Source organism: Pyrus communis, chromosome 11 (genome assembly GCF_963583255.1).
Source record: "Pyrus communis chromosome 11, drPyrComm1.1, whole genome shotgun sequence".
NCBI lineage: Eukaryota > Viridiplantae > Streptophyta > Magnoliopsida > Rosales > Rosaceae > Pyrus > Pyrus communis.
Window position 1 is genome coordinate 24,506,561 of NC_084813.1, and position 13,356 is coordinate 24,519,916.

At 37.8% G+C, this 13,356-nt stretch overlaps 1 protein-coding gene and 1 pseudogene across 1 annotated transcript; both read right to left on the bottom strand.

Moving 5' to 3' along the window:
- Nucleotides 1-1,428: 1,428 nt before the first annotated feature.
- On the bottom strand, nt 1,429-3,764 carry LOC137709269 (AAA-ATPase At3g28510-like; annotated as a pseudogene).
- Nucleotides 3,765-3,936: 172 nt separating this feature from the next.
- Nucleotides 3,937-6,105, bottom strand: LOC137708255 (AAA-ATPase ASD, mitochondrial-like). Its single transcript, XM_068447294.1, has one exon. The coding sequence runs from the start codon at nt 5,999-6,001 to the stop codon at nt 4,457-4,459; it is 1,545 nt and encodes a 514-aa protein (XP_068303395.1). The 5' UTR covers nt 6,002-6,105; the 3' UTR covers nt 3,937-4,456.
- Nucleotides 6,106-13,356: the final 7,251 nt, after the last annotated feature.

Sequence of the window (13,356 nt, forward strand, 5' to 3'; positions counted from 1 at the left end):
AGACGCATTTGCAAAATTAGGTCTCAAGTCCTGCCATGTAAAACTACTATTCATTCCCCCAAAATTAGCAAAAGCATCCGCCAAACAATTTTCTTCCTTAAAATTATGCAAAACAAGCAAGCGGAAGTGAGCAATATCATAAACAGTTTGCCCAAGAAACTTTGAGAAAGCATGGGACATCCTTGAAGCGAGTTGATAAAGGGTGAACGACATGCATAGAATTTGTCTCTAACCAAACGTGTTGTCACTCTTTATCTCACGCAATCTGAATTGCCTTGATCACAACAACAATCTCATCAACAATTGCACTTGGACAAGAAGATTGTAAACATGAAATTTCAAAATTTCAATGCATACAAAGATGAGGAAAACGCTCCTAAAGAAAGACCATTGGAGTCACGGAAAACACCACCACTATCCACATGACCATTTATTTAGAAAGCCCATTTGTGTTAACCTTAATCCATCCAACAAAAGCAAGAGCAATCAAAGAAAACAAAACCTAACAAGCGGATCAGTGGATATAACATATCTTGAAATCTTGCTACTTCTCTTTTACCGATATGGGTCCTCACATCAAGATTTGAATCTATGTCAATTACGATTCTTCTTCAAGATCCTTATGAGTCCTTCTAAGCTATCTCTTTACTGCTTATATTTTGCAGTTTGTCACTTCGACTTCCCACCGTTAGGAGTAGATAAGAATGTCAACGTTCTTGAAGAATGGAGCGAATTGGCGTGGACGTTGCCCCACCATGCCTCATCTCAATCCCTATACCGCATAAGTATGATAAGCACATGTAATGTATTCTAGCTTTCAGAATGTTGCTCCAAACGCATTTCTCTAATCTAGCTAAAGTGACGAGACCATATACCAACTGCAAACATGTCTGCAAAGATAGACGTACCTAACAGAAGTCAAGTTAACATCCTGAAGGGTGTGCCGCCTTGGTCGAACGGCCTGGTACATCGGTGGATAGCCAATCTGTCCTTGGCCTGAAGCGTGACAAATCACTCGATTTGTAGGATTCACTTCCCTAGAAAAAAGACAAGACACAAAATGAATCCATACTCGATCACTATCTCAATCATTTCCATCTCATGAGATTAATCCGGATTACTCCCTTAACTTGAAGTTCTTGGTCCAATATACTAGTTTGGGTGAGAATTTGTATAATTTTGTGGAGATTAAATTAAAAATTAAAATATATTTAATTGAAGGGGGGTTTTGGTTGAGTCGGCATTGATTATTCTGTGTGAATACATTTAAACAATCCGGTCCAAAAATTGACTCGATTACTTGCTCAGTAGGTTAAGTTAAAGTAAAACCAAATGGAAATTATTATTTTGTTTAAAAAATTGGAAAATGTATTAGTTCTATGACGTCATATTGCAATGATGTCATCCTCGTCTTTCAGTTCAGCATCACACACATACTTTCTTGGTACTTTCCTTTTAGTATGGTCCAAGAGTAAATCATGAACCCAAATGTTTGGTAATCAATCAGTTAAATTGCAACTTACATGCAAGCCAAAGAAAAACAAGGAAACCAATTACACTTCTGATGGAAATTGCAGACAATTACCCTTAAGGCTTAAAGCGGTAATCGAAGAAGTTCCCTTAATGATAGTGAACTGAGGTTTTGAAATACTCGTCCAAAGCGTCAAGTAAGGATAATCGGTGAAATCAGCCTTCCTTTCCTTACCGACTGAAAGCAGTTAATAATATTTGTCTGCCTGCCTCAATGCTCGCTGACTTACTGGCCACGTTACCGAGTTCCTAGGAACGAGCAAGGAAGAATGCCGCTGCTGATAGATCACACCCAGATCGTTGGTTAGACCGACGAACTAGGTGGGACAATGGACCTTTTTAAATTGTTAATTGAGAAAATTATAAGCTTATTTTCCTAAAAAACACGGATAAAAGTTGCACGAATGAGAGTTTACTTGGTCCTATGAAGCTAAGCTGATGTTCCGCTACATTTCACTATCTGCTTTTGAATCTGTTTCTTCCACTGCCTTCGACTTCACTTCTTTCTCAGCTTTCAATTTTTCTTCTTCCTCTGCCTTTTTGCTTGTTTTTACCTAAGCCTTGATTCTCGCCTCCTCCTACGCAGCCTCAAGAGCTTCGATCAAGTTCTTCAAACAAAACTCAACATCCTCTACATCAGATTTCGGCACCATGTTCTTCAACTCGAATGAGTAAATACCTCGGAAAGGAGAGGAATTTGGTTTTAGAATAATACATACAACTTTTAGGAAACAAGCTTTTTAACCAATTCTAAACGTATTTTCTTGCTCTCTTTTTATTGCTCATCAGATGATCCTGTATCGCAATCATTTTCTTCCTCTTTAGGTGATGATTTCTCCTTTTCCCTTCTTCCTCGGCTTTCAACCTTCCATTCTCTTTTTCTTTTTCGAGGGCTTCAATCATATTATGTAGGCAGATTTAAGCATCCTAAGGATTTGTCTTGGGCATCAAAGGTTCTGCAACATCAGCTGGAGTCCTATCAGTTTCCTCTGGCAGCGTACAATTGTGGAAAACAAATCGTGTGATTGAAGTCTAAGGTAGTTCCCCGCCAGCACCTTGAATGCTTCGAACTTGCAGTACAACAATTCTATGTGCTTGTACATCCTTCCTTTCCGGACAAGTGCTGGATCGAGTTGCTCCACATGATTAGTTGGGATGACAATGATCCCCCCTCTGCTACAAGCTGACCATAGCCCATCAATAAAAATCAGAAACCCGGAAATATTAACCTGGCTGGTTTTGGTTTCTCGTTCTTGTTCTGCAAGATTCTCCCTTCGATCTTTCTCTTCCTCCTCTTCCCCTTTATCTTTTCTCTTCCTCCTCGGTCCTGCAATATCAAGTGAACAATCAATGTCTTCAATTACAATAATAGACTCAATTACAATAATAGACTTGCTTGTTGTTTCAATCAGAAGCCCCCTCAGCTCAGTGTTGTCTTTAACTGCAGTGAGTTCAAGATCATAAAGATCATAGCCCAAAAGATCGGTCATGGCAGAAATCGTGGTGGACTTTCCAGTACCTCGAGGGCCGTAAAGGAGATATCCCCGCTGCCATGCCCTTCCAATCCTTGCATAGTAGTTTTCTGCTTTGGTGAATGCCATTAGGTCGTCAATAATGTCCTTCTTCTCCGGCTCCATGGCAAGTGTCTGAAATGTAGCGGGTGCTCAAACACGACATGGCTCCAATGTGAACGATTGTTCGAATAAATCTTTCTTTACCGGTTTACCACCTTCATAGCCTTGCTCTCTTTCAAGACGTGAGTCAAGTATGGCCATATCACGAGATCCCCCTGCCGTTTATGGAAATAAGCTTGTAGTACCTTTTCTCACCAACAGGGTAGAAAGAATACGTCTGTCTTTTCAACATGTTTGTCCCAGAAACCCACAAGAAACTGCGTCCTTGGAACTTGTCGGCGACCTCTTGATAGTCATCCAGGCTAAAAGCAAGGGACTGTTGGTTTTTTATGTCAGCCTTTAGGCGCTTTGCTTGTGTAAAGATTTGGAGCTTAGATAGTTCTCAATGGAGGAGTAAGGTTCATTGTGCTTGAGACGCTCTCCAATGAATTCATCGAACGTGATTTGGTTGTATGGGTAGACGAAACCCTCCAATCTTTGAGAGTATTTCTTAGTCTGGCTTCGAAGGCTCTAAGGAAGGTATTGTGGGATGATATCCCACGCAAACATCAAGCTGCCAACTGCGAATCCCAGATGAGCAAACATGTCTGCTGGAGTCATGTTTAGACTTTGCTTTCTTGTTTGGCCTCTGTATTTTGTTGACAAATGATGTATACTTCATAGCTTTACATAAATTATTTTTTCTTAGAGAAGGGAAAATACGTAAAATTTAGCGTAAACAAGCATGAAGCACCACACTGATTACTTTGTATGAATATACTAAGCATTCTGATCCTCTACAATGGCGGGCGGATTCAGTCTCTATGCCTCGAAAGCGATGGGAAAAAATGCAGAAATTTTGCATAAACAAGCAAGAAGCATCACACTAGCAAATCTCCGCGTCCGGTTGAACCCACATTTCTCCCATCATCATCATGTCTGTCTACTGTGGATCAATCAGTCTTAGTTTCTTGTAACATACAATTAGTCGTTAAGTGAGAAAATTTTACTTTAAGAAACAAAAAATTAATAAGATACGAAAGAACGTAATTAACTAAGGATATTTTGATAAAACACAGGTGAGAGTTGCTTAGTTAAACTTATTCAAAGAAATAGACATTTTTTACTTGCGGTACAGGTTACTTATGCCGTTGATGATCGAAACACTTACGTTCCATACATTAATTTATACAGCCCCATGAAATGATTCTTATTACACATTAAGGAAAAACACACACTGATGAGACTCCACGAAATGCAATTTAAGAAAGGTTGAAATTCATACATATGATTTCACTCTCTTTCGTTCATCTTTAGGCGCTAACTCTGTTTTCTTCGCGCGTTTCAACTTGTTTTCCATTGCATTTCTCTTCAACTTTTGGCAGACTGGTCTTTCTTTCTTCTTTCTCTACCTTCAGTTTTGCCTCTTCCTCTGCCTTTGATTTTGCTTCTTCCTCAGCCTTCACTCTTGCCTCCTCCTTCGCAGCCTCAAGAGCTTCGATCAAGTTCTTCAAACAAGATTCAGCATCCTGTATAACAGATTTAGGCATCAAGTTCTCAGCAACATCAGCAGGAGTCATATTGGTTTCGCCCAACAAACGAGCAATCGTTTCAAACAACTCGTGTGAATCCAAATCCAAATAATTCCTAGCAAGCACTTTGAATGCTTCGAAGCAGCAGTAGGACAACTCTATGTGTTTGTCCATCCTTCCTCTTCTAATGAGCGCAGGATCAAGTTTCTCCACATAATTAGTCGTAAACACAATCAATCTCTCCCCTCCACAAGCTGACCAAATCCCATCGATAAAGTTTAGCAGCCCCGAAAGAGTCACCTTGCTCTGTGTGTTTTCTTGATCTTCCCTCATTTTTCGAACTGGATCCTTATTTTCTTCCTTGTCCTCCTCATCCTTCTCCTTCTTCTTCTTTCGCTGTCCTGTAAGATCAAGTGAACAATCAATGTCCTCAATCACAATTATAGACTTACTTGGCGTGTCAATCAGTAGCTTCCTCAGCTCAGTGTTGTCCTTCACCGTCGTTAACTCAAGATCATAGACATCATAATCCATGAAATTAGACATGGCAGCAATCATAGTAGACTTTCCAGTGCCTGGTGGCCCGTAAAGTAGATAACCCCGCTTCCAAGGCTTCCCGATTTTCGCGTAGTACTCCTTTCCCCTTCTGAACTTGATGAGGTCATTGACGATTTCCTCCTTCTTTTTCGGGTCCATTGCTAGGGTTTCAAATGATGCCGGGTGCTCAAACACTACATGGCTCCACGTTGTTCCCTTGTAGGAGTACCAATTCTGTGTAGGATTGTTGATATAGAGCTTTCGTTGCCTGTTGCTCACCAATATCGCTTTCCCTTCTTTAATCACATGATCAAGGTATGACCCCGTGATGATATCTCTGTGGCATCTGTGGAACGTCAGCCTATAATGTTTCTTCTCATCAGCCTGAGGATAGAAAGAAAATGAAGTCTGATTTGCCGGTCGTTTCCTCAAAACCCATGAAAGCTTAACGCCTTGAAATTCATCAGTCACTTCTTCATTGTCATCCATGCCAAGGACCAGAGACTTGCTGTCCTTGACATCATGAGCTTTTAACCGCTTAGCCCCGGTGGAAGATTTCGCGCTGAGGTAGCTCTGGATGGCGGAATAGATTTCACTTCGCTTGCGAAAATCATTGGTGAATTCATCAAAGGAGATTTGGATGTAAGGGTAGACAAAGCTCACTAGTTTTTGAGTGTATCTTTCTACATGGTACCGAAGATGGTGGGGAAGGTATTGTTGAAATATGGCATTAACGAACATGACACTCGCAATCACCGAGCCCATTTGAGCCCACATTTCTCCCATCATCTTCGTTTTTGTCGGAAGGGTTTTAGGAATCTCTTGAAGGTTTAGGTTTTTCTGTTTCTGCTACAAGGAAAGACATGGTTTTATATAGAGTGAAGGAGATGCTCTTTTCATGGAAGATAAGTTGACTAAAGGAAAGCAGCAGGAAGTTTGATGAGTTTCATTGTTCACAATATTCCATGACTGAAGGAAAGCAAGAGGAAGTTTGCTGGGGTTTTGCAACGGTAGCCCACTATTATTGACTAAGGACTACAAAAGGCCATTTTTTCGGCTTTTTAGTCAAAATAATCTCTAAAATTGACAAAATTTCTCACTTAAGTATCTGAAATTTAAAATCAATAGAAGTGGTATGTGACTTTGTCCACCGTTATCATTTTTGTTCTTTGTAAGAAAATTTCTGTTAAATAAGGACCAACATAACAAAATACCTTCAATTTAATAAATAACGAGTCAAAATGATTTGAAAAAAAAATTGAGGCTATTTTCCTTATTAACGAACATTTTCCACGAAGTAATCAAAATAATTGACAGTGAACAAACTCAAGTACTGGTTCTATCAATTTTAAATCTCAAAGACTAGATGAGGAGTTATGTCAATCTCAAAACCACTAGTCTAACCCATATTTCAAATGTGAGAGTGTAATGGGATGATTTGTAGTACAAAAGATGAATCTGCAGTATTAAAAGAGAAAAATGCCATGTATATATAGGAGATTTTGTAACGACTCGTCCCCAAATATTACAGTTTTTATAATTTTAAAGCGTGAAATTACGAAAAAGCCCTTCGAGGAAAAAATGTTGACTTTTGTTGACCACCATGTCATGTCATATAAGGTTATTTTTCTTGGCATATCCTCGTAGTACTCGTCGTCACGAATGCGTAGGCGCTAGCAAAATCAAAATTGGTGTAGGTCTCATTCCTTTATTCGTACATTTTTATTCTAATTCCTTCATATTATCCTTGTTTAGTTGTATACTCTGAACACGTTCCTACTTTGGCATAATCTTTTTAATTACTTATTTTACTTGTATGCATGTTTAAAATGGCTTCGTCATCCTCGGGTGTCGGCCAGCACTTGCCTACTTTGGTATGTGGGGATATCAAGGTTGGGGCGCGTCATATATTCTCCTCTTTTAGATGTTCCAAATTATGTGCCGTCATGGAAACACTTAGAGGTGAAAGATTTGGACATGGAATCGTAGACCGTAATGTTGCTGTTACGAAAATTTCCAAGTCTCTGATAAAAAAACAATAACAAAAGACTTACAAGTCAATGGTCCACCTCACCACTCAAAATCAAGGCCAATAACATCTACATCTTCCTCGTTTAATGACAGCTACTCCCGTGCCTTTGGAGATATATCTGCGTAAGTGTTTGTCGAGGTATGGAAATTTATACCCGGTTGTAAGTAAGAATCTTGTCATATAATCGAGTCACCTATAACAATCGTGTTGTCGAGGCTATCCTTAGTGCTATGAGAATCGACACTAGTACGATCGTCCAAAGACTTCCAAGTCGTCCAAAGACTTCCAAGTCAGTGCCATCCATTAACGTAAACCTATCATGTCTTCTAGCTTAAAATTTAAGAATTTTTCTATGTTAGAGAGATTAACAGGAAAAGTATTGAAGTAGCACCAGTTGTTTGCAGCAGTCAGCTGTCAAATGTAAAAGCTGCGTTCGGTAGACAAGACCAGAAGCTTGTGTGGAAGTCCGGCTTAGAGAATATATTTTCGTTTGTACTCAGTTAGTGCTGACCGAAACGTGCTGCTTATTTTCCGCTTATGGACACCGAAATGTCACCAAACTTTCTTGTCCTGGTATGTCGAACATTTTCTCGAATCAAAATTTCTCCAAACGTACAACACAAGTAAATATTGAAAATAATGGTTCCATATGGAGTTCGGGTTTTGAGGGTTTGGAGGTAGTAAGTCGTGTTGTTTGAATGAAACGAGTATTTTGGTTTTGGCGTGAGTGATGAGTGGGAAGAGTTTTTTTTCTTTACAAGTTTTAAGGGTTTTGGTTTTGGCGTGAGTAGGGGTGCAACTTGACAGGAATATGTGATTCCGACTGATTTGAGCTGAAATATTCCAAAGATTATGTCCAATTCAAATTCAAACTTTTGAAATCGGAAAAAAAAAAAGGGATAGGAATTGGAATGTATTTTATATTCTAAATTCAATCTCAAATTCTGAAACTTGTATAACTCTATTACATACACTTAATTATGTACTTATTGACTTTCGATTTATTATACATGTACTCAAATATGTAACTATTTTTTCAATTACAACTCCCTATAGAATATACTAGAAAATATGATCGCGCGTTGCAGTGGGAATCAACTGTATTAGACGTAACTGCATGAATATGACACATTTAACCTGAATAAATTCAACACCATCATGAATTACCAAAAGGATAACTAAACGAATAATTTAGAATTATACAAACCCAATTCTGGCTCATCTGGCTCCTCTTATCCTTAGCTCTATATTTCAAAGGCTGAGTAGCCAAGTTTGTAGAAGTCGTCAAATAATCACCATATGAAGATTGAGAATAACCTACATTCACATTGCACAAAATTATATAAAAAGGGGGATAAATTAACATATTTAAATGAAACGAATCCAATGAAAATACAAAAGGAAAATGATTTAAAGAAAAGTTACACTTTAAATATATCAAATTAGTGATTAATCAAGCAGATAGTCTCAATGATCTCACAATACCAGGGACATCATGTCACATCTCAGCCCGAGCCCCCATCACATCCCGAGCTCGACTCCACCGTAACACGATATTGTCTGCTTTGGGCCCCAACCACGCCCTCACGATTTTGTTTCTGGGAACTCACACAAGAACTTCCCAGTGGATCACCTATCCTGGGATTGCTCTCGCGCGAACTCACTTAACTTCGGAGTTCCTACGGAACCCGAAACCAGTGAGCTCCCAAAATGCCTAGTGCTAGGTAGATATGAGAATATACATATAAGGCTTACAAGATCCACTCCCCTGGGCGATGTGGGATGTTACAATCCACCCCCTTTAGGGGCCCGACGTCCTTGTCGGCACACTTCCGGCCAAAGATTATTTCAGATACCAAATTGTCATATCCCGGCTTGGGCCCCCACCACATTCTGGGCTCGACTCCACTGTAGCACGATATTGTCCTCTTTGGGCCCCGACCGCACCCTCACGATTTTTTTTCTGGGAACTCACACGAGAACTTCCCAGTGGGTCACCCATCCTGGGATTGCTCTCGCGCGAACTCGTTTAACTTCGGAGTTCCTACGGAACCTGAAGCCAGTAAGCTCCCAAAAGGTCTCATGCTAGGTAGAGATGATAATATAGATATAAGGCTTATAGGATCCACTCCCCTGAACGATGTGGAATGCTACACATCATACAGAATTTCAAATATACCCCGTTAACTCTCAACTCAACTCCATCACTCTTCCCCCCCCCCCCCCCCCCCCAATTGTTTTCTAATTCACATTTCCCTCGAACTCTTCGACTACAAATTTATATATAGCAAATTGAACTATCCATTTCAAATCATACAAACATAGGCAGAAAAGCAAAAACTAAACTCCCGCCACATAAATTAACCGGTAACCAAACAAAGAAAAATTCTTGGAGACCAGAACAAATCCAATTGAACTTTCATGCTGAGTAATTGTAATTGAAAAAAAAAACATATATTTAAGTGCCCAAAATTTGAGCTTTACATCATATTCTGTTCTTCTAACACAAACAGTTTCTCGACCGTTAGGTAATTTATGTGGTTTTTTATCAATAGTTGTACTTATATACCAAAATGGTAAAATAGTCGAACACAAATGAAGGAAATTAATAAGAAATCTAAGTTAGAGTTGTTAAAATTCACTTTCATCTGTACAATTCAAACTTCTACACATTTATTCACACACTTCACCAGTTGTTAGACACTGATAATTGACAGGATAGCAAGATAATGAATTCAGTGAACGAAAAAAAAAAAATGATATGCAACTTCAACTTACCCTGCCAAAGAAGCTCCACAAGAGTCATAGCATCCTCCTTATTGTTTGCATCAAAAGCATTGCAACCGTAGATCCTGGAAATTATAAAAATTCTTCCAATCAAGAGACGATGTAATAGTTGTGGGAAGGTGACTATGCATCCAATAATCTAAGATATACCTCACAAATTTGCGATTCCATCATAATTTCACACAAAAAAAGATCAATTCAAACATCAAACAAAACAATCCCATATGTTACAAATCGGACCAACCAAATAAAGAATCTATTAATATGATTTTCAGCCTAACTATAAAAAGGAAAGCACAATCAATATCATATTTCAATTCAACTGAAAGGAAACTGATTGTATCATAAATTCCATGAGTTATTTGATTTTGCAGATTAAAAAGAATTGAAGAATATTGAAATTTACTAAACCTCATCGCAACATACCATCAGTGAAGAATTAAATCTAAATGTAAACTGCAGTTTCTTAATGAGCATATCCAAAGGTAAATTGCAGTTTCCTATCTCTCCAAGCATCTAAACAGAAACTGTAATTCAATACTCTGATTTCAATAACCAAAAAAGTTTAAATTTCTTACCTTGAGTACAAAACTGTATTTTGTAGTTTTAACTGTTGTTCTTTTCCTGCCAAATTTCAATCATTTAAGGAATTTCCTTAAGAAAATTACAAAACTTTCTAAATGAACGAACAAAGAAAGAAGCAAAATTTCTATGAACGAATTGCATCCTAATCAAAATTGGCTAAATCGTTTTAAACACAAAATTAGCCAAAAGCAGTAAGGGATTACATCCTAATCAAAACTTATCAATGATTGCACCTGCTTGCTTTACGTTCCAACCAAAATTGGCATTGAACACCAATAAAAAACAAAAGAAAACAGAGAGAATATCATATTGATTGATTATGCCAACATCAAAGATAAAATCCAAAATTGGATTTAGAAATTTAAGTCCTCTTCTCTCTTCATGTGTTTGTAACTTTGCAGCCCTTTTTTTGTATTGTTGTGCGGTGGATGAATGTGAGGTGGGGTTAAGGGTAGCAATTTTGCTTTACGTTCCTGGAAAAAAAAAAAAAAAACCACTCGATTGGAAATAAATCCAAACTGATGCAATTTTGCTTTGCAAAGGGAAAACTTTGTAGAACGTGGAGGTTACTTTTTTAACATATGAATTGCAACTTTTGCTTGCAAAGGGAAAATAAATCCGGAACAAAATTACAAAAATATCATAGAATGCTAACCTGCAATCTTGACTTGAGTATGAAAAACCGGAACTGGATCCCTTCCGGATCCAATAAAATTGAGTCTGCGAGTAGGTCATCCAGGCCGTTGAAATTTGATTCAACGGCTACAAACAGAAGGATTCTCTAAAAGTTATAGTTTGATCAAATTACAACGGCCTGAATATCTTGCTTAGCAGGCTCAGTTTTATTAGATCCAGAAGGGATCTGGTTCCTGAAAAACCCTCTTATATTGAACTGAGTGACAACGTACAAAATATTTTAAAATACTGATACGAAAAAGTATGATAAAAAATACGAAAAATGGAAACAAAAATACCGCTCAAGCACCCAATGACATTGGGATTCTTCTCTTGAAATGAAATGGGTTGAGAGTCAATTGCTAACATGCACGTCACATACCCCCTTCAAGCGCAAACAATAAAAAAACACCAGCTTCAAACCCAAACACTAAAAAGAGTCAGATGACATATATAGTGTTTTTGACAAATTCCAATTTAAATTTTTGGCACTCCAACTATAGTGTAGAAATTAAAAATATGAATGAAACACACTACATATTGTATCTTTGTGTCTTTAAAATACAATTCAAATCCGAAAGTAATAAAGATGGTACACTGTAGTCATGGGTGGCTGCATTTATCGCTTGATAATTCACATTCTTCATTATAATGTTTGCATGTATATATCAACAATAAATAAAAAATAAAAAAAATTCAGACCATAACATATTCTTTACATTATATATAACAAACGTACATATGCATTCAGGACACTATTACGTAAGAAGCTTAAGAGAGATCTTAACCCTTCTTGGGTCACTTCCAAATATTTAAAATTGGGGAGAAGACAACTTAATTTATGCACAACACAATTCACAGAGGCACGCGACGATATATAAAGAATCCAATTATTTCTTCCTGCATAAGAATCAAAGAAAACACTTGCATAAGAATGGTCCTTCAAAATTCCAATTCCAATGTAGTAGCAAAATAGTTATACTCCTGATGCCAAACACAATAAAAAAAGAGAGAAAACATTTTATTCCTCTATATTTCTTGTGCGTAGAAAATAAACAAAAGTTGTACATAAGTAGAAGGAAATTGAAGATTTTTCAAGCCAGGAAGACATTCACAAACCCAACTCAAACGCACCAAATCTGACATCAAGAATAAATTATACAAGTGACATATTGAAAGAAACTCAATAAAGATTAGAAAGAAAAAGAGATTGCACCAGAGGAAATAGGGAAAATTCCAGAACATTTCCTAAAACTCCATGTTTTCAATTCAAATTCTTCTGGGCATACAAAATGAAGCTCATGGAATGAAGAGTAAGATTATTACCCTTGCCGGACCCAAAGTGGTTGCAAAAGCTTGAAAAACCACATGCCAATCCTAACAAAATCAAATCGACAAATGTAAGGAAACCCATTAAAACCACATTCCAATTCAACCAAAATTCAAACTTCACCTCAAATTAGACCAACAGAAAGAGAAACAGCGGAAAACCCAAATGCAACAGGATAGAAAAACAGGGGAGAGAGAGAGAGATTAGAAGATTCTGGAAATAAAAAAAATGCAATAGGAACTCGCAACTCCCCTTCGACTCGTTGCATCAATGGGATTAGAAGATTCTGGAAATAAAAAAAATTATTGAACGACCATAAGCTCAATTAAATAAAATTCTCAGAATTTCGTAAAATATCCTGGAACGAATGCTCACAAAAGATGAATAACATATGAATATAAACATTAAAAAAAAAACCTCAACAGAACAAATGGGCAATAGTTGTAAACCATTGGCCTGGAAATAGCTGACAAACCACAACCCCATGTCCATGATGTCGAAACTGCCGCAACACATAACTATACAGTAGCAACTCTTCATAGAATTTTTCCTCTATCTCCTGCACTTTTTGACCAAGATGTCTGCTTCCATATATTGAGCTCAATTCTTCAGAGCTTGATGAGAGACTAAACCTTTGATGTGGAGGCAGTCCAGCAATAACATACGCAACAGCTGCAGCAGCCGCAGCTTGCACGGGAACCTGTTCGAGAAGGGAAACAACACATGGATACATTT